The 23,082-nt window shown below is 31.3% G+C and overlaps 1 protein-coding gene across 6 annotated transcripts in view; it reads left to right on the top strand.

The window, feature by feature from the left end:
- The window catches only part of LOC115879796 (guanine nucleotide-releasing factor 2), a 110,299-nt gene that overhangs the window by 37,168 nt on the left and 50,049 nt on the right, over nt 1–23,082 (top strand). For all 6 annotated transcript variants that reach the window (XR_004049759.1, XM_030896784.1, XM_030896783.1 and 3 more), the window contains exons 2-8: nt 12,489–12,617; nt 13,199–13,382; nt 15,915–16,076; nt 19,776–19,878; nt 19,939–20,065; nt 20,126–20,258; nt 22,236–22,364. Coding sequence is in view for 5 of the 6 variants with exons in the window: in XM_030896784.1 (XP_030752644.1) it covers nt 12,489–12,617; nt 13,199–13,382; nt 15,915–16,076; nt 19,776–19,878; nt 19,939–20,065; nt 20,126–20,258; nt 22,236–22,364 (967 nt within the window). In the remaining variant the exon portion in view is untranslated. The remainder of the gene's footprint in view (nt 1–12,488; nt 12,618–13,198; nt 13,383–15,914; nt 16,077–19,775; nt 19,879–19,938; nt 20,066–20,125; nt 20,259–22,235; nt 22,365–23,082) is intronic.

Genomic DNA, 23,082 nt, shown 5'->3' with positions numbered 1-23,082 from the left:
AAGCTAAATTGTAATATTTAATTAAAAGAATTAAAAATGTTTAAGCTATGGTCCAATCGAGCACTGAATATTTACTACTACAGCCCTGTATAAACATATATAAAGAGTAAACATTTATTTATATTTGGGCGTCACAATATCTTTAATCATCAATATTGTAAATATTTTGATTGATTTTTTTTATTTAATCAAGAGCGATACAAGTCCAATTTATTTAAAAGATTATATTAATCCCCGTTTACACACGCGTTTCACGTGTGAGTTTGAGTAAAACTTTTCGTTCGTTTTACTTGAGCGGAATGACGGGATCTTGGATGGGATCTTTCAGTTTTAGAGGCAATACTGTCGTTTTGTCTATTCTAAAAAAAGGAAATTTACAAAAAATAATACGCATTATACAGAGTCTTAAATAAATGCAAAAATTTTCAGGGCTGATAGATCTCGATAAAAGAAATATTTATTTTTCTCTATACCGTTTTGAAATAAGTCCAAAATAATCGAGTTATTTTACTTGGAAAATTTCCAAAAAAAAATATTTTTTGGTTAAATTTTGAGAACCACTTGATCTTTTTTGGATTTTCTTTTCTGTCAAATTATTAACTATGTTGCCATATTACCAAGAAATTATGGTTTTAAACTAAAAAAAATCCAAGCATTTTTTCAAAAAATTCCAAATTTTCAAAATTTTTTGTTTGCAAAAAAACCCTATAATCGTGTTTCTGGGGTCGAAATATACTACCCCTAAAATATTTAGCTCTTATTTAAGACTCGCCCTGTATTACAGCATCTTTAATAAGCGACTTCTTAAGTGAAAATCTAATATGTTTGCATAGTTGAATAATAATTTCTTTTTCAATTCTGTATTAAGAGTCTATTACTCTGTACTTTTGGGTCGCTGTCAGGGGTCGGGTAAAGCGGGTGTGTGGCCAAAGGAAATATAATATATTATATTTCATAAATCTGCCTAAGGCTTAGCCCGATCCTGTCATGTTAAGCCACACACAAAATTCCTAACACACGTGCTTTGATTAAGGCCACAGAATATATACTACACAAATATACTAACGAAAAAGAAGCCCAAGTTCCTTGTAATAAATCGGTTCCATTTTAGTAACGCCATCTCTCGACAAAGCTGACATTTACAGGTTAGCCAAAAGGGTGCGGGGCTGGGGGGAATTGTAAAATACACTTTTTTATTTTAATTCGCTATTTGCAATTTTATTTTTAAAACATATTATGTGAAACAATCACATAATATGTCTTAAAAATAAAATTACAAACGGAAACAAAAGGAATTAAATAATCTGAAAATCTACAAAGTTTATTGATAAAAAAGTTAGGCTATGCAAATTGATAAGTATATTAAGTATAACCCAGAGATATGGAAGTGGGAGAATGAGCTTCGACGAGTGCGCATCCAAATTTTTGTCGACGGCAAGATGGCAGACATCTTCCAGGTCTCGCTGTCACTTCCCTCTTTAATTGACATCTGTTTGTTTTGTTTTTTTTTCGTTTGTGTTGTTATCTAGTTAAAATTTATTATTATCTCAATTATTCTAAACACTAATTCAAAAAGGCCTGTTGTATATTCATAGTCATTCTAGAAAGCTAATACGCCGGGAATAATGATTAGTTTTCATGTGTAAGTTTATACAACATAATCGTGTTTACAGATGATTCAAAACTGTTTATTTTTAACTTTCCTAAAGGCGATTTGTAAAAATCGTGATTGTAATTGGGAATGGTCAAAAATAAGTGTATGATGTGGCCATTTAAAGAGGATGTTTTTATTACGTGTGGAGGAAGAAGATACTTGGAATCAATGTTCGTGGTTCTGTAAAACAGTGCACTCTTATAGTGTCCATGAAAGCACAAGTTCAAGTGACCAGAAATATATCAAATAAGATTGGTCCTTACTTGACAAGAAGATTATTTGGAGGAAAAGAAAACATAAGATAGGGTATTTTAATCGAACAGCGAAAATTTAACATTTTTATTGTAAAGTTTGTTGTAGGTAGTTGTAGTTTTGTGCTAAATATTTCTAACATTAGCAGCGGCTGTGTTCAGAGTGTCAAGAGGAGGAGAATTCAGTTAATTAGATTTATGCACAGTTACAGGTATGAAGGCTTTTTCAAACATAGTATCGAGTTCTATAGTCAACATTTTTAGTATTCCTACAACTGTAAAAACAAGGAACATTGGACTGGAAAAATGGCAAGATTTATATAGAAAGAAAGGGTATTATGCCAATAAGAAAATTAAATCTGTAGGCAGAAGTTTCTTATTTAAAAACTGTTATGGGGCATATATTAATTTGTATCTCTGCCACAAATCACTGAGAAAAATCATATAATATTCATAATTGTTAACGAGATGATATTTAAAGAGTGTTAAAAATGAGATTATTAGTCATGAAGCTTACAATGTTACTTTGTTTCAATATTACACTTTTATTCTTGTAAAATCTATGATGAAGTTCAAAAGCATTTTGCAATGGCTTTAAATTGTGAGCCAGGATTTATAGCAAAGGTATTGATGCAATGAAACTTAATCGGTACCTTCCAGTATGTATTTTAGTAAGGGGATTGTCAATCCCATGTTTTTAAATAGATAAAATACAGGCCAAAGTTGACAATATTACAGTTGAGAAGAAACTATTTTATCTTAAAAAAAAATTTCTTAAAATTCTGAGATCATATAATCTAATTTTCTTAATAATAAATTAGGTATATGTACATACAGAATTTTGTTATGGACAAATAAGGATCGACAAGCTTCTTTTGTGCAAAAAATAAATGATTTTTTCTAGTATTACGACAAACCATAATGTGTTTTACAAACTTACCGGTAACAGTTTTTGTTTATAATAAAATATTTAGGAATAATTTGGGTTGTTTATCAATATATTAATGACTTGAATTTTGACAAATCGAATTTGTATCAAAATAATTTTACGAAATATAAAATTGATGTTCTATTACAAGATTGAGTTTTTATTGTCGACAAAAACCAGGATAAATACTAATAATAATACCCTTAATAAAATCAATGATGTTTATGTATTATGAAAATATTTGTTAGAGGACATGTTATGTAACAGTTTTTGAAACATAATTTGAAGGGACGAATAAAAAAAATAAAACAAAAACATATTTTTTCTAGGTTTATATTAAAAATACAAGGTAGATAATCATCAAAAATAATTATGAACCAAATGTTTTTTATGAATATACAACTTGAACAAAAAGTTGTTTAGAACAATTTTTACCAAATTTGCAAAAATTTTAAATTGAAACGCGTAATTCAGTACAAGTAAACATGAAATATTGTAAATACTTATTTAATATCATTTCGAGTGTTTTACGACGAAAAGGTCATCTGTCCGTAGCGTCTTTTGTCAGAATATTCGTATATTTAGTGTATTATATACCAATATTGTACGCAGTTTTGAAACTGATAATTAAATAAATCATATTAATGTTAACTAACCATAATGAATGATAGAATTTCACTAAATTTAAATTGCCCCCCGTATGGTTGAAAACAGCAAATTGATATTTGATTACTTATAGATTACCACCTATATACAAAATGACACGAAGACCTGGAATATGGCGCCCAACTTGATTAGACCTTTTGCGCATGTTGACGCTCATTCTCTATCCCTTCTATTTCTATGGTATAACCTCTTTGGTATAATATTGTTAAACAAACATTAACAAATCATAACATATCAGATCATAGAACTAAAAAAAGTACTATTACATAAAAACAGGTGATACAATACTTCAAAATTAATTTTAACATAATATCAAAACCGAAAAATCAAACTGCAAACACAACCACACTTATCACAACAGAAATTAACACACACTTCCGCGGTAAATGTCCAAGAAAGACTGATCACGGTGCAAAAACTTAAATGGCAGGATTTGGAACAAGAATTGCCAAATCCTGCTGTCAGATGGCGCCACTGTCGATTTAAAAATACATGGGCGGAGTAAGAGGGAAGGAAAAGTTTCTTCCCGCCACCCGTCTCATCATAATATTTCCTCATTTTTCCCGGCAGCCATCAGTGCCTAACTTTTTCTGGAGCTGAGAGGTATGTGTTTTGTGGCTGTGAGTGTCGTAGTGTTCATTCCCAAAGTAAAGACGTTTTATGTTGTGTGCCCGGCCTTTTATAGTGTATTATTTTAAATTAAGAACTTTTATTTTGTGTATCCATTTAGAGTGAATTATTCTTTATATGTAAGTACCTAGAAATTAGTTTATAATAATATAACCTGCTCGATAAAAGCTAGGTTAGGTTAGGTTAATTGTACCTTGGAAATGGCTATCGATGGAAGATTGATATTCATTAATTGGTTAGATTTACTAATATAATTTACATTTTAAATGCCATCAATTGTCATTCCTAAGGTAGCTTGATGCAGCTTTTCGTAATCGTATGGTACAATATGATCGAAAAAAAACGGCGTCACCGTTGGCTATGAAATGAATATCGCTGTCATTCTCTCTCTATATGTAAAATTTGATGAGGAATGTCATCGACCGCGTCATTTCCAAGCCAACTTGACTCCGTTTTTTCGATCATACGGTATTACTTTAGTATTACCATGTACCTAGGTATAGAAATTTAGAAAACAAAAAAAATACAAAAATAGTTGTATATATTTTATCCGAGCAATAATTGTAATGTTTAATTTTTAGTTGCCTATAAATTTAATGAGCCGCATTTGTATTGTAAAATTTCGAAATCTACAAAAAAATTAAAAAATAAATAAAAATTTATAACAAAAAATAAATGATTTTTATTATAAACTTCCTTGTCATATCTGGTATATAATCAATTCACATGTGTTATTAATCATACACCTATTATTAAGTTAAATCTGATAGTACTTTTTGATTTTGGTATAGAAAATATTGTAATGTGATTTTTACCGCATGTGTATTGTTTAACGATTATAGGCTAGATATTTGTTTGGCAAGTATATTAAATCAAACATCTTTTACAACATATTTTTTAAAAAATATATTGTATAAGATGTTTATTTAACTTTACTTGAAACAAATTATCTGGTATAAAATCATCCTAGTTTAAATATTGTATGATCGAAGAATACGGCTTCAAGTTAACTTAGAAATGACTATTGATGACATTAACCATATAACTTTACAAAGAAAATGTTATCAATCGTCATTTTTAAGTTAACTTGGAATCGTTATTTTTCGAACATACGGTATATTAAATTAATTAGGTGTAATATAATACTATAGATGGCGCTGCCAAAATTGCTTTGAATGCAATGCAGATTTCTTTTTAAAATTTAATTGCAGATTTCTTTTTTTTAATTTAATTTGTAGTTCTAAATCCGTGTCATAGATGGCGTACCAAAATGTTGTCCTAATTTTTTGTACGGAAGATTTCGTTCTGTTTTAATCTGTTCTGTGAGACTGATCCACAGGACTGATCATTCTGATTGGTCCTGGTCCGGTCGTAGCTCACGTCGAATTGTCGGTAAGCAAAATCCCTGTCCAAAAATTTTGACGATCAGCGCCATCATCCGTCATAATTGGGAAACTTTTGCTGGAACCATTTTTCATATTTCACTTACATGGCCCTGGACTGATCCACAGAACGACTGATCATTCTGATTGGTCCTGGGTCCGGTCGTAGCTCACGTCGTATTGTCGGTAAGCAAAATCCCTGTACAAAAATTTTGACGATCAGCGCCATCACCCGTCATAATTGGGAAACTTTTGCTGGAACCATTTTTAATATTTCACTTACATGGCCTTGATTAAGGTTTGCACAGCTTCAGCATTTACCATAAATTAGCGAGCAATTTGTTACAAAACCATATAAATTATATATCACTGTAATCACAAAACTTCAATCTATTTCCGTATTGTCACGGAATTTTAAATTATGTGTTTATTTTCGAGAAAATTTAGTCCAAACATAAGGAATATTTTGTTGATGTTTGACCATCAAAATCATAAAAATAAAGAAGTTGTCTAAAAATGTGCTGCAATACTAATATAGTATAATCCTTTATCTTTAATGTCCTTCTTCATTTGTGTAAAAATACCTGTTTTACATAAAACGTTAAATGCCGAACGCTTATTTTGCTACTTTTTCGGGCTAGTGAAATGGACACTTAATTATAATATAGTCATATTCCTGAAAGAGATGGAACACATATTAAATCATAACAGAACCGAATTCTCCTTAACTAATACAACCTTGTTCTCAAATAGTGTTAATGAATAATTCAAAAATGGAATTATGTCAGAAAATTATACACATTTTCCTTTCAAACAACATTCCTTCCAGATATTTTGTTCTAATAAATATTAAATAAAAAGTTTTTTGAACTAATGACAACTAATTAAGATTAAGTGCTATTTTAAAATTGAGAATTTAAATGCGATTTTATACGACCCACTTAATTAAATTTATTTTTGACCATTCCGTTTGTCGATGAGAAAATAACGAATATTATCACACATGGCAGATAATTTTATTATTTATTTATTCTCTCTTTCGAAAGAATTATAATTTAGCTTCTGACGTACTATAAGCCAGATATAACATATTTTTCGGTTACTATATACAAGTAAAAATGTATGTAGGCCGTATTAAGTCCGTAAGGTAACGAGTAATCTCTATGACTGTAATGTACACAGGTTAGTCATTTCTATCATCCATCCTCCAGCATTGCATTATATGCTAGTTTTATTATTTATTTATTTTGGTTGTTTTTAAGTACGGTGTTCTAGTAATTTTTCAATATTAATACAAGTAGAGATTATTATAGGATTGGTGCATTCTCCTACGGTGCTGCCACCATCGGATAATGCCGTAAAATACCGACTTATACAAATGCATGAGCTTCAATAGGCTTGGTGCCAATGACTATAGAATACAAGGACATATAACACCGGAGACCAAATTGTTATCATGGCTCCAAACAATGCCGTGGCCATATATTTTTCTTAACTTAGCTACTTGAAGGGATATTTATATTTATTTGATAAATGTTTTGACTACTCCTATGGTGTAGGCGGTGGTATCATACTAATTCATTATAAAAAAAAGTATTAAAAATTGAAATGTTAACAGAAGGTATAAAACTAGTATCGACGTATAGCACATATCAAGTATATACATATTACATATAGTATCAGAAAAATAATTACCAAATTCAATAAGAAAAAGCTAAAAACGCGGACTGTTCATTTACTTATGAAACGCAACTTCTACCTGGCTCTTTCTTGTCGTTGCGGCTTTTTCACTGGAAAGCTTGAAATACTTTAGTAGGGCACTTCTAATTTATACCGTTGGAGCGCTGTGGTCGCAATTTTTAAGAAATACTGAAATGCACCAAACCTAAATCGAGTACACGAAAAATATGTTATAATATTTGAAAGGTAATTAGTAAGTGCAATTTGTGAAGATTCTAAAACAAAATAAATGATTATTATTAATAAATAATTATTGTGATACAAAAACATTTATTTTGGTTAATGATTATTTTGTTTGGTCACAATTTTATTTCAATACAAAATACAAATTGTCGTTCCTCTTGGCCTCTTGGAGCCTCCGTGTTTTATAATAGGCGCCGCCCTATATAAGTAAAAATTTGTTAGTTCAAAAAATTACAATACCGGAAATATAAAAAAATTAAAATGAATTGAGATTCGTTTCCTATTATATTCACTGCTCGTCGCGAAAATTACGTCACAAAATAATTTACAATTAAAAAGAGTACGTGTGTATATAATTATAATTATTTCGTCATTATTCAAATATGTTTTATGGATGCTGAAACTATTTATGGTTCTCATGCGCAATGAGCTGCTTGTTTATTGTACGAAAAAAATTTTATGTCACATCATTTTTCTTGTTGTGGTGTACTGTTTTTATTTACAACGCTTACTTTCATACATTTAAAGATTGCATGGGGCGCTTTTTTATGTAAAGGTGCATGAAAATTGTAATTTTTTAAAAGAATTCTTAATTTAAATATAAATATGAATATACACTTGCGTGCATAGAAATCGGCCCAAGGCAACATTTTACAGTTAACTATATATTTTTTAGAATCTATTTGTCAGATTAAGAAAAAATACATGCTGTTTGAAAGACAATTTCATATTCTTTGAAAAGAGTTTAGAGATATTAATTTGTATTTTGGTTTCTTTGAATAAAATTATTAAATTAATGCATGAAACAAATTATCGTTTTTTATTACTAAGAAGTATGTTATTATTTATTTATTTATTTATGGACAATTAACTAAACTAAATTTTCAATAATGGGTATGACCCCCTCTTGCTCTAACAACATCTCTCATACGATTTGGCATAGATTCGATCAAATTTGATATTGTTTCTTGCGGGATGTTAAGCCACTCTTCCTCTACTGCAACAATGAGCTCTGGGATAGAAGTTGGGGCCCTTCGTCTAGTACGAATTCTTCGTTTTAGCTCATACCATAAATGTTCTATCGGGTTTAAGTCTGGACTGCATGCTGGCCATTTCATAACCCGAAATCCGACTTCTGAAATGTAATCGTGTACGATTCTTGATGTGTGTACCTTCGCATTGTCATGCATAAAAGTGAATTCGTTTCCAATGTAGTCGACGTAAGGTACCACATGAACTGCTAAAATCTCCTTAATATATCTAGCACCAGTTAAACCTCCTCTCCCGTACCGACGGTCGCCCCAACGGATGAAAATTGGGTCGGTTCGCGCAGTCATAGAAATTGCATCCCAGATCATGCAGGAACCACCTCCATAAGCAATCCGCTCCTCAATGCAGCATTCTGCGAATCGCTCACCTGGCCTCCGGTACACTTTTCTTCTTTGGTCGCTACCATAGAGGCATATCCTGGTCTCATCTGAGAATAAAACAGATTCCCATTGTTCTAGTGTCCAATTCAGATGTTCCAGTGCAAAACGCAGGCCTGCTTGACGATGAGCTGGGGCAAGTTTTGGACCAATTGCGGGTGTTTTGGGGGTCATGTTACTTTCCTTCAATCTTCGTCTTACTGTCCACTGACTAATAGTCACTCCTCGTGTTTCACGGAGCTGTTGTTGCACCTGAATAGCATTAAGACGCCGATTTCTTAACATTGTTGACACAATAAAGCAGTCATCACGATCCGTTGTATATCTCTTTCTACTAGTTCCAGGTCGACTACGAAAGGATCGAGTCTCCTCATATCGTTCACACACTCTTCGAACCGCTCCGCGTGTCATATGTAGTTGCCGAGCTACAGCTCTCTGTTTACGCCCATTTTCGATTAAAGCGATTACTTGGGCGGCTTTTTCCGTTGATGTATGCATTAAATTGAAACACTAATCAAACAATGAAACGCAACTAATCAAAGAATAAAAGAACAATGTGAAAATTTCGATTACAAAGGTAGTAATTGCAATATTTGACAAGTTTGATATTCTTATTGTCACCACAACACAAATACCTTTTATTTGTTTACCCGTTGGTACGCATATAAACGATAAATACCCTGAATAAATTTATGCTCATATTAAAGCATGTTAAATTGCCTTTGAAACAGCTCATATTTTTTACTTGCCATGATAAATAGATTCTAAAAGACACAGTTAAAACCAATAGTTCACAGTGGGCCGATTTCTATGCACGAAAGTTTAGTTCATTCACAAAATATATTAGGAAAAAGGAAATAATTATAAATATATAAACAGTTATTATTTACATCAACGAAACTCACCTCCTTAACAGCACTTAAGGGACATAAAGGGCCATTACTACCGCTTTCCCGTTCAAAATATTCTAATAAAGTTGCGATGAGATTTTTACGGCTATTAAACTATCTTCTACCACTTCGCGCTAAAAGAGGTTCTAAAATGAACAATGTTCGACTGCAAGGTCCGCTAGTAAACATTTTCAAGCTTAAAGTATAACAACACTATTTATTTAAACCAAAAACTCGTAATACAAAACTGAAGTGTCAAAACGAATGACAATGTTAGGAAATAAATGAACACATGCGGCAACTTGCCATTTTTTACAGCAGAGCTACCACCTGAATCCCCAGCGCGAAATATTAATTCCAATTAGTCAGCACGGCGCCGAATATGTCCATGGTTGGCAACAATGAATTTAAAAATCGCGCCCTCAATTTCGTAACTAAAAGTTTAATTAGTAAGACCAGGAGATGATTCTTATTATATTCTGTGACACAACATGTGTTATGTGTTTAGATATCTTTATTTTAATATAAAAGAACTATTAATATAATTGCTTTAATGTTTTTGTCTATATGTTTATATATTTCTATTTTCGTTTTCTGTGGTAGGCACATTTTAAAATTTATCATCCAAAGTGATAAATTGCGGTTACTTAATTTAAACTTTGGTAATATTTTTTTTCTAAGAATAATATTTACTTTTTTGTGTCAATTGACGTAATATCGGTTAACCAGAAATTTACTTTATACAAAAATTAGACATTTGTTTGTTTTTTAGTAATACATACATACATACATACATACTGCCTACGAGTATTTGACACGCATCAGAAGAGGGTCACGCAAGGCGTTTTCTTTCGTGAGCTTTTCTGTGACTGAAAAGCCCGATACGTGATGTTATCTGTCTACCGCACTCCGGATATTCAAAAATCTTATTGCTTTGTTGCCTCTTACTTTTTGGTTGTCGCTGTCAACTGAGTTTACAATTCTTCTCCAATGAGTTCTATTATGAGCTGCTTCTTCCCATTCATTCTGCTTGTTAATCTTCTTTAAGTTTTCGTGGAAAATATCATTGTACCTTTTGAGTTGTCCACCCGGCCTTTGACCCGGCCTTCTCTTACCGTCTACAAGCTCACCAGAGCTATAAGCTCAGCCAGAGATTTTTGTATGCGGTTTTCTTGCATTCTGCATACGTGACCAGCCCATCTTACTACAACCCCCGTAATTTATGGATGGCCCCTTATATTGTATGGTTTCAAAATATTCTTTCAAGTTATTTTCTTTATTCCTATATAAAACTAATTCTAACATGTGTAAACATTTTATTTATAATGTTACAGGCCACTCCGCCAGAACTTTTTTTCTTGTAATTTTTTTAGTAATATTTAGAGTGTAAAACTCTCTGATTTTTACTTTTTTACCATATAATATTTATTTATACCACCGTCCTGTATGTACATATTTTCCTTTTAAGTATTTTTTTAATGGATTTTAGGCATAACGTTGATGTTGATAGTGTACTATAAAATGTTTTATTTTCTTGTTTATTTACAGTTTGTTAGATGATTTATAGCATGTAATAAAATATTCATAAAATTAGTAGATAAATTTTCTTGGGAAATTTTTACTTTCATAATTTTTAAGTACCTACTTCTATATATATTATTCAAAGATTAGAAATTTTAATAAAAAAAAGTATGAAAAAATAGTATGATCCACAAGATGTTATCTAGTAAAAAACAGTTTTTATTGGTTTAGTTCTCTGGTTTAGTTAATTTATACCGGGTGCTTCTCAAAAGTGGCTTATTCCTATTATAACTTTTTTATTCTTTTAGATAAAAAACGAGATTTGGTATGTTACTATATGACAAATTAGGATTGATTAACGTATTCTATTGTTTTTGACCAGTTCCTGTTTCACATCATTTGATAGAAAATGATTCTATTTTACTTCATTCGATAGAAAATTAAACTCTGAATAGAATGACATATCCTATGTTAACTTTTGATATTTTCGTATATGGTTTATTTGAAATTGTAACATGCGGATCATAACGACAATTTGACTCGAAATACCAAGTGTGTAGTACCAAATTATTGGTAAAAAAGTGCTTTTTCCAAATATGTTAATGAGCCATCCTAGTTTCATTTGAAAAAATTGAGATATGATTAAAAATACGATATGGGCATCTTTTAACCGGCCAGGACAAGACACTAAAACATTAGACGATCTAATCTATTTTTTCAAGGCTCCTTGATTAAAAATTAGTGTTTTTAACACACAGCCATGGCACTCAGGATTGAAATTTAAAAATCAGCTTTGTTTTAAGCGAAAATGTCAAAAGTTGACATATGATATGTCACTCTATTCAGAGTGTCATTTTCTATCGAATAAAGTAAAAAATACCGAGGGTGCCATTTAAAAATCAAAAGTTGTAGTCAAGGTGCGTAACAGGAGCTGGCCGAAAAGAATTGAATACGTCAATCAATCCTAATTTATGTCATATTCTAACATACCAAATCTCGTTTTTTTATCTGAAAAAAATAAGTTATAGGGGTGAGCCACTTTTGAGACGCACCCGGTATACAAGAAGAAACGTTACTATAAGAGGATGTTTTACTTTGTAAACGAAAAACATCCTCTTATAAAGAGTCTACAACTGTATGTCTACCATTATTAAATTAGTATTTAATATAATTAATTTAAGGTAATAATGCTTACTAATTTTATCTTTTATTGCAGAGACTGACGGGTCCCAAACGAACCTCACATCGTCCCCTTTGGCAGGCAGTGGCCCAGGGGGGCACAAACCTTCTTTCAAAGGGACAAAACTAGCACGAAGAGCACGGTCATTTAAGGACGATTTTTTAGGTATAACATATTAATTCTTATGGCAAGTCGTACTGTATACAGGGTGTTTAAAGAAACATGTACCATCTCTCGTGGAGAGATTCCTCTTGTAAAAATAAAATTTATTTTTCATATTAACATCTGCTTTGTTTCATAGCTGCAGAGGGTTAAATCTTCATCTTTTTTTTGATTTATTTTTTTTTTGAAATCAGTAACGAAATGGTTCTTACGTTTGTTAAAATAATTAGAATATGATGGACACGACTGTCACTGTAAGGGATCCTCTTGTTGAACAGGCTATATGGCCAATTGAACCGAATACACTAATTAGAAATAGTAAATTTTATATACTCGGTATTGAAAATAATTTTACTATTATTAGAAAAAAACATAGATTGAGCTAATCGAAACCAGGGGAATAAATGCGTGAAATTAAATGACATTGGTATTTGTAATAAGTTGTTTGCGATTTCAAATAGATTCATATTTATACAAGCTAATTAGATTCAGCTGTATCTGGTAGACTGATGCAATTATTAATATTTACAAACATTATTCGTGGTTAGAATAATTATTTTATTGATTGAAATATTTATGTTAAGGTAAAATATCACAAATGAGGAGTCCGGGATCATCAGGCACACTGGCCTCGAGGGCTCACAGCCCTAAAGGGGGCTTCAAAGGTTCTCCGGTTATTATGGACAGCAGGCAACAGGAAGTTAAAGGACCGGCACAAGAGTTGGAAGATTATTGGAAACAAACGCAGATTGCACTGACTCACTTAAGGTATAATGCTTTTCATTTAACTTTTTTCACGTCAAAGAAATTAAAATTGTTAGTGTTTTTAATGGGATTCAGGTGGTACGAGTAAAAATAGAAATGGACTTAATTTCAGTCAAATATAAGGATATTTAACATATTATGTTTCACTAGATTGGGTAATTTATATTTAAATTGGCATTCCTATGACTAAGTAGCCATAATCACTTCCTTTTTTTTAATAAACACTTTTTGTAAATATATTATTGCATTTTAGGATGAAATTGATTTGAAGACTGCTATTTTAAAATAAGTGTTAATGTTATTAATATTATACCATTTGAAAATGAGTGGCAAAGTAATTGATTTGTCACTATTTGCAGATAAATACATCAACTATATTATTTATATTTATTTATATTTGTATTTGATTTAAGCGCACTTCAATATATTCTTATCTAATATTATCCATTAGATTCATCTGACACTTTTTAAGAACTATATATATTGCGTCCCAAAAATGGCTCACCCCTTTTTCTTTTTTTATTTTTTCAGTTAAAAAAAAACGAGATTTGGTATGTTAGTATATGACATAAATTAGGATTGATTGACGTATTCAATTGTTTTTGGTCACTTCGTGTTTCCCCGGTAATGACTACAACTTTTGATTTTTAAATGGCACCCTCCGTATTTTTTTACATTATTCGATAGAAAATAAGTTATTTTCTGTTATTTTAAATAACATTCTGAATAGAATGACATATCATATGTCAACTTTTGACATTTTCGCTATGGTTTATTTGAAATTAAAACTTGCGGTTCGTAACGAAAATTTGACTCGAAATACCAAGTGTGTGGTATCAAATTATGCGTAAAAAATGCTTTTTCCAAATATGCTAATGAGCCATCCTCGTCCCATTTGAAAAAATTGAGATATGATTAAAAATTAATACGATTTGAGCATTTTCTAACTGGCCAGGACAAGGCACTAAAAACATTAGACGATCAAACCTATTTTTCCATGGCTCCTTGATTAAAAGTTAGTGTTTTTAACATAACCATGGCAGTCTAGATTGAATTTTAAAATACGATTTTTTATTAAGCGAAAATGTCAAAAGTTGACATATATTATGTCATTCTATTCAGAATGTCATTTTCTATCGAATAAATTAAAAAAATACCGAGGGTGCCATTAAAAAATCAAAAGTTGTAGTCATTTTCGGCGAAACAGGAAGTGACCAAAACCAATTGAATACGTCAATTAATCCTAATTTATGTCATATACTACATACCAAATCTGGTTTTTTTTATCTGAAAAAATAAAAAAGTTAAAAATTCTGTATCCAAATATATAATTTTTCAATTATTTCGTAATTTAATTTATCCAGCTAGAGAATATACGATTTTGACAGAACATCAAACGATGACAGAAGAATTACTCTACTCTTTTTGTTGGGAAAAATATCCTTTATTTTAAAACGTTTGTATATAAATTTTGTGTTCAGACTGCATCTACCATAACGGGTACGTCTCAAAAGTGGCTCACCTATAACTTTTTTATTTTTTCAGTTAAAAAACGAGATTTGGTATGTTAGTATATGACATAAGTTAGGATTGATTGATGTATTCAGTTGTTTTTGGTCACTTCCTGTTTCACCGGAAATGACTACAACTTTTGGTTTTTAAATGGCACCCTCGGTATTTTTTTACTTTATTCGATAGAAAATGGCATTCTGAATAGAATGGCATATCATATGTATGCCAACTTTTGACATTCCCGCTTAGTAAAAATTGTATTTTAAAATTCAATCTAGAGTACCATGGCTATATTGAAAACACTAATTCTTAATCAAGGAGCCTTGGAAAAATAGATTTGATCGTCTAATGCTTTTAATGTGTTGTCCTGGCCAGTCAGAAAATGCTCAAATCGTATTTTTAATAATATCTCAATTTCTTCAAATGGAACGAGTGGGGCTCATTAGCATATTTGGAAAAAGCATATTTTTACGAATAATTTGATACCACAAACTTGGTATTTCGAGTCAAATTTTCGTTCCGAACCGCAAGTTATAATTTCAAATAAACCATATGCGAAAATGTCAAAAGTTGACATATGATATGTCATTCTATTCGGAGTGTTATTTTCTATCGAATGAAGTAAAAAATTAGCGAAGGTGCCATTTAAAAATCAAAAGTTGTAGTCATTTCCGGTGAAACAGGAAGTGACCAAAAACATTTGAATACGTCAATCAATCTTAATTTACGTCATATACTAACATACCAAATCTCGTTTTTTGAACTGAAAAAATAAAAAAGTTATAGGGGTGAGCCACTTTTGAGACGCACCCGGTATGTGATTAATTATAATATTTCTTTTGCTGATAGACTAAATTAAAAAATTAAGGAATGGCATGGTAGAAATGTTCATGTTGTTAGAATTTATAGCCATAATACCAACAAATTTATTTCAAATGTGACCTTTGTATTATATATTTTAAAATGACAGACAAAAATTATATTATTTTGACATAGTATTAAATTAACCATTTCTATTTTTAGGGATGTGGTGTCAAAAGATAAGCTAGAAATGTTACCAGGGAATGGAACGATCGTTTTAGACACGATATGGTCCATAAACTTGTCAATAAAATCTTCAGTTAATAATGACCACAGTAGTAGCGTCGTTTCTGCAATGCACAGAGTTTACCAAACAGTTGCCAGGTTTGTTTCATATTATTTACAACAAATTCAACATCGTTCTGAGCTTTTAGAACAGAATCTAAATATAAGGTTTGTTCCAACACAGAAATTTATACCGTTCTGGAACGGTAATTGAAATCGCCGACACCGGATTTGTACGCATGTGTCAACTTGGACAGTTCTGTTACTATACCAAAAAAAAATGCGGATTGGAACGGGTTTTGAATTGATTTTAAAATCAAATTCAAAACTTAATTTTTGGGTATTAATATAGGTTAGATATGTTATTCTGGGTTCAGTGTGACTGGCTTTTTAGCCAGACTTCGCCCATTTAATTATTAAATAAAGCGTACGCATTTTTTAGCAGGGCTATAATTTGAAAAGCATTTAACAGCTGTACACCTGCTTTATGTGCTAATTTTCTATTTAAAGTTTGTCAGGCCAATTAAATAAAGCAATTATTGAAGTGAAAAAGTGAAGTTCTTTACGCGCGTTTGGAGTAAAAATTCAAGGCCGCGACGCACGGCCTTGAATGACGGCCGCGTGACGCATGTGATCTACCCCCTTGTAAAACAATTTAACACCGTTATATCGTGATAATCTATCCCGATGAAAAATAGGCCTGTGGCAACACTGGGTAACGATCTGTGCCAACGCTGCTAAGAAAATCACTATAATAAACTTGAAACTGTACCAACCTTGATTTCATGTATATCTTTATCACTAGGTTTGTAGCTTCTGAATAACGGTTTAGGTAAAGCATCTAGCTCATTTGCCAGCTCAGAATTAGAATTTAGAGTTAGTAACTCGCATTTTCATTGGAGGACACTGTCATATTTATTTCAAACCAACAATCAACGAGCATATTCGTATAATTTATTAAAATTACTGTAAATCACTATAAATAATGAATTGTTTGTAATTGAGCTGTAATTTCTGTATTATTAATCCGGTAAATGATGGAGATAAACAATTGTGATTGATAAAATTTTATTCTAAGATGAAACTGTTGTTAACAACATTCTGAGAATTCAAATAATGAATAGAATAATGCATAGATAAATGAAACAAGTTTAGATTGGAAAGTGCCCAGAAGGACAATGTAAACACTATTTGGCGCTATTCTTGCAACGGTCGCGACCCAAAACTTTTGAAAATTTCGGAGCGGTTCGGCTTTTTCCGGAATTATATCGCCAAATATTGTTTATTCAAATTTATTATTATTTTCGTTTAATTTTATAAATAAAAGACAGTGTGTTGCGTACAAGAAACTTTATTTTATATAAGGACGCATGTATGAAATACCTATGAAACATTGGAAACTTTTTGCAGTTCACAGCACAGCTTTTTAAGTTTTTAATGCCACTTTTTCACAATTATCACCGGTTGAGTAAATAAAACTTGAATTAAACTCAACAAAGATAGCAATTATTACTTTGAAAATGGACGCTATAAACGCTTTTCGGAATTTCTTTAATGAGAGCGGTTTAGATTTTGAAATATTATTATGATTTTTGAAGATTCTGACTTTGACAAGAGAAAATTATTTCTGTTTTTGTTTGCCGTTGTTCTTAGCGACCGCTATAGCAGCGCCAGATCGCGTATAACGGTCGCGACCCAAAATAATGGAATAATGACAAGACAAGTGGCATCTGTTTAAAAAAGACAGCGATTTAGAGTGACAATTTGGTTATGTAAAATTTGAGTGACAATTCTGATTATGCACAGGAAATACTGGTTGCCTAACGATTGACATTAATTTAAAAACAAATCCCCAACATGAATAATAAACAAATCATTAAAATAAAAACAACACAGACTACACAAAACAATTTGTTGGTTAGTAGCAGTTAGTAGTAGTCAGAGATATAGATGTAGTAGTATTTTGGTTTAATGGCCGCAGCTATCCGGCCGGGTAATAGGATTATCGTTTTTTAATAAAAATTATAAAAACATTATAAAATTATAAAGCTAGAATAGTATACGGTTTTATATTAACTCTAACTTTTTCATTAATTAATTTATATATTTATATTTTAAAAGTATTATGAAATCATTTTTACTGTATTTAACAAAAGTTTCAAATAATTTTCATGGGTATCCCCATACTCAATATCACTGTCCTTTTCGTCACTCATCATATTATTTAGTACAAAAATAATGTATCAAAACGACAAATACTTAAAATATGTACCAAAACGACAAGTACCAAATAAAACTTGAGGAATTAGCAAATTAAAAGCAGAAAATAGCCAAAGAAATTAAAGAAAAAAATAATCGCCTGGTACACAGTCTTCATTAGTGATGGGAAAAATCGATTAATTTCAATAATCGAGTACTCAAGTTTCAAGCGGTTGCAATAACCGAGCAATCGCTCGGGTGAAATATCGCTCGTATTTAAAAAAACGGGTTTTCGTCCGTCGCTTGTTGGAAGTACTCGTTAACGCCAAGCGCCAAGCAGTAAGTTGCGTGCGCAGGTCACATATATTCTTTCGGTGATGAATGGCAAGTAGCAAGCGATGAGCGATTCGCTTGATCGTTTGATTTAATTTATTACAAAATTTTGTCCCTCAGATACGCAACGGATAAATATATATATATATATACGGCGTCGTATAAATTTGCTACCTGCAATGTATGTAGAAAATTAGCTCGGCTTTTTATCGAGTATGTCATATTAAAATCGAATTTCAATTTATTTCTTCTAGGATCGCTTGCGTTCGTCGCTCGTAAATCGTCACTTGCATCGCTCGTACATAATCGAGCGCTCTCGGTTATCTCAATAATCGAGTACTCGAGCGAATTTTCGCTCGAGTTATCCCATCACTAGTCTTGATATGGAGGTTAGTTTTTTTGATTCTTGCTTTTAGGGTGTTATCGAAATTATCGTTCCGAATACTGTTCACGGACGATTACAATTTTGACACATTTGAATTTGATTTGAAATTTTGTGGATTTGTCACTCTTTACGGAGCTTATTTTATGTTATTTATGATTTATTCTACTACTGATAGTGGTATAAAGGTAGTAAATCTAGATGGAAATTGTGGCAGAACTTAAATTAGCAGTGACACTATCGCGATTTATTGAAAAAGACTCTAAAATAGTTGGTTGTGTAGCGTGCGGTAGATCTCGGCAAAAATGTGTGAAATAATGGAACAACTTTTCGCTAGTAAGTGACTATATAATCTACATACGTGTAGTAAACCGATCATTTATGAAATTCGCTTAAATTAACTAATTATATATTTTTTCTTGCATTTTTGCTTTTATTTACTACTTGTCAAAGATTAGATGTCAAAGAATTTAGATACGTCAATTTGACTTACCTGCTTCAGTAGCGTATCGAATGTTTCTGGTTGTAAATAATTATTATAACTTAACTATTTTTATTAGAATTTTATATTTTTATAACAATTTTAATAACTACCAACATTCAATCACAACGTAAAATAAAAAAAAATATTGAGTCTACCCCACGTCTACCCTACATCATAGTTTTACATTTTTTAAATAAAATTAGAACGGCACTGATAAACCGGAATTTAAGTCGGCCCTATTTGAGGCCCATCGCGGTGGACCTAAGATTTTTGATATGCTCCTTAGTTAGTCTTATTCAAAGCCAAGAACGGTTCTCTGCTATGTTGGAACAAACCTACAGACTAATATTTCGAAGAGAACTTTTGATTGTTTTTGTTTCCACGTATCGATGACTTTTAGGTTAATAAAGCTTTGCGATGATGCCCTGGTTGATGCTCAAAGTTCCGAATTGAAACTTGAAAATGTAAACGAAATAGTAGCTCAAGTGGAAGATGCAGTGAGGGTAAGTAATAGATTCCTTTATTTTTTTTGAGTAAATAAATTGTTATATTATTTTTAACAGACCCTAATTCAGTTGGCACAAGAGAAAATATCGCAACAACAACAATTAACATCTTATAAAACCACTCCCCGTACATCCTTTAGTAATTGTAGCTTAGAAGTTCAGTCACAACGAAATTCATTACCAGGTTAGCAGCCAGACCTAATATTTGCGAATTTTTTTGATTCAATTCATACGATTTTTTTAGATATACCGTTAACGCCAAGGGAAAGGGAAATTTTGGAACAGACGTCGTGTAATTTGCCGATACGGAGCAGCCACAGCACAGAAAGTATTTTAATGGATCCAAATCCACCTCCTAAACCACCGTTACCTGATAGGTATGTATAGGTTTGGTGCATTCTCCGCCGGTGCTGCCATCGTCGGAGAATATCGTAAACAACCGGCATATACAAATGCACGGATTTAAATAACGAGTATACGAAAAATTTATTATGGTAATCGCAAAACACTTTCCGATGCACGTGATCAACTTTGAGTGACAAGCGATGGCGACAGCGCTGCCAGATTGTGATGGATTTATGAGATGAATCTCAATTTATAATTAACATACAATATATTTATTATATCATTTTTTAAAGAGTTTTTTCGTTTTATTTTTAATTTAATAACTAATATGTTAGTAATTAATTGATTTATTTGTTTTATAGCTTATTTTACTTATTGCATATAGGCAAAACTAGCCCATTATGAAGATTATTCTAGGCGTTATTATGGGTTATTTAATTATTTATGTACATCTTACAACGCCATAAGTGGTAATAACAAGTAAGAGGGTGCTATTAATGCACAAACTAATAATCAAAGTATTTAATTAATTAATCAAAGTATTTAATTTAAACTAACTTTGAAAGTGGTATAATGTGCTTATCAATCAAACTTACTTCTCTGACTGCACTCAAGGGTAATAAACTACCTTTATTGTCACGTTCTTGTTCAAATTGTTTATCAGGGAAGCTACAAGCTCTGCTTCGACTGTATAAATGCTTCGGTATATTTTCAACACACAATTTCAAGAAATACAATACAAAAATTTGAAAATTTAGTTCTTAAAAGAACTGTTTGTGCTTAAAAGTACATTTAAAAAAAAGACTACGAAAATAGGCAAAAAAGATTCAACAACAACACAATATTATACAACATTAGGATAATTGTCAAACAATAAAGGACAACATTGCTGAACACGACGTAATGTGACCAACATAGCGATAATAAAATTCGGTTTAAACTAATTCTTGCAGCTTTAATCTAAATAAAATATCTGTTACAATCATTTGCTCTATAAAGTAAAATGAGGAGCTGCTCGGTAACTTAAATTATACAACAAATTTAAACATTTTTGCCAAAATTTCATCTAGTCAGGTTTATAGACTTTAATGTCAATGTCGATATGATTGATGACGTGCATCGAAAAATGTTTTGCGGTTACAATATATAATTATTCTAAAAGTATTAGGAAGTATAATTTGTGAAAATTATAAAAATAAAAATAAAAAAGTAAATATTTTGATATCTTTAGAAGGTCTAATTTGTATTATAATTTATTATTCAAGCTAATAAAACTGATGAGTTCAACTACGGTAGCTTATGCTACCGTGGCTATTCCGGTTATAGCGAATTTTTAAGATTAAAGGTACCTATATAATTATAATTTTAAAAAAGGTTCATAAAGCACTAGTTGATTAAAACAATTATACCATTAATATTGCAAATTATAACTTATCTTCTCATAGTATATGCTTATTTAATTTTTGATTATGTAATGGGCACTTTGTTTACTCACTTGTTTCGTCGAGCTGCTTCAATCCATTTTTGCTTTTGATCAAATCGTTGAAGTTGTGAAGCTATAAAATGTTGTTTCGGAGAGTTGAATATCCGGGAAAGTTGAGTTATTGAATACTGTTACGCTCAACAAGCAGGTAATTACGCTCTCCTTTATGTGTTAACATTTTTTCGACAATTTTATTAACATTTAAAATTGTCACAACACAAAGCGACGCCTAGTTCGTATTCTTTTTCACTTAATTTTTACTACCCGAAACAGCTTTACATCACACAACCGTCGTACTTGAGTGTTTTATAGTTTCAATCACTGCACTATTAAAAACTAAAATACCTAAATATTATGACAAAGCCACGATTTTAATATTATTTCAATGCGATCAACATCGGAACTGCGTGAAATACATAGCGAAAATTTTTAATTTCTGCCGTATGGAGCGCTGCGGTCGGAATTTTTAAAATCAACTAAAATGCACCAAGCCTTTGTTAATGAAATACATTATTTTTTTTTTTAGTTTAAGAACAGGCACCTATAGTGTTACACCCCCACCCATTCCTCCTAAGAAAAAGAACCAAAGATTACATCATGTAGTTGATGATGGTCACAGCACTGATAGTTCCCCTATAGGGAGTAGTTTAGAAAGGTAATGAAAACAACGTATTACTACAATCTTCTAAGAATATCGTCACTGCAACGAATCATATAGAAATGAAAACATCTCCCCCATCTTCTTCTCATTTTTTAACACAGATTTGGTTTACTACACATATATTTTATGTGTTATATCTCTTTCATATTAATTCTCTTTCAGTAGTTATACAGAATAATTGAACGAAATAAAAAAGAACATCTTTTAACCGGCCAGGACAAGGTACGAAAAATATTAGACTATCAAATCTATTTTTCCAAGGCTCCTTGATTAAAAATTAATGTTTTTAAAATAGCTATGGCACTCTAGATTGAAATTTAAAATACATTTATTAAGCAAGAATGTTAAAAGTTGACATATGATATGTTATTCTATTCAGAGTGTCATTTTCTATCGAATAATGTCAAAAATCAAAAGTTGTAGTCATTTCCGGTGAAACAAGAAATGACCGAAAACAACTTATTACGTCAATCAGTCCTGATTTATGTCATATACTAACGTACAAAATCTCGTTTACTTGTCTGAATTCATAAAAAACTTATAGGGGTGAGCCACTTTTTAGAAACACCCGGTATTTGTTGAATAATAATAACATTTTGACGCAATAGTCCTCTTTTTAGAATCAAATCAACCGAAAAGTATGTGGTTTTAGTTCCAATATTCCTAGTAGGTTATTGTAATAAACTCCTGGTCAATAATTATAAATTAATTA

This window comes from Sitophilus oryzae, unplaced genomic scaffold (assembly GCF_002938485.1).
Source record: "Sitophilus oryzae breed Bouriz unplaced genomic scaffold, Soryzae_2.0 scaffold_1586_pilon_pilon, whole genome shotgun sequence".
Lineage (NCBI taxonomy): Eukaryota > Metazoa > Arthropoda > Insecta > Coleoptera > Curculionidae > Sitophilus > Sitophilus oryzae.
The sequence above is the reverse complement of the archived record's forward strand: the minus strand, read 5'-3'. Positions and strand labels throughout refer to the sequence as shown.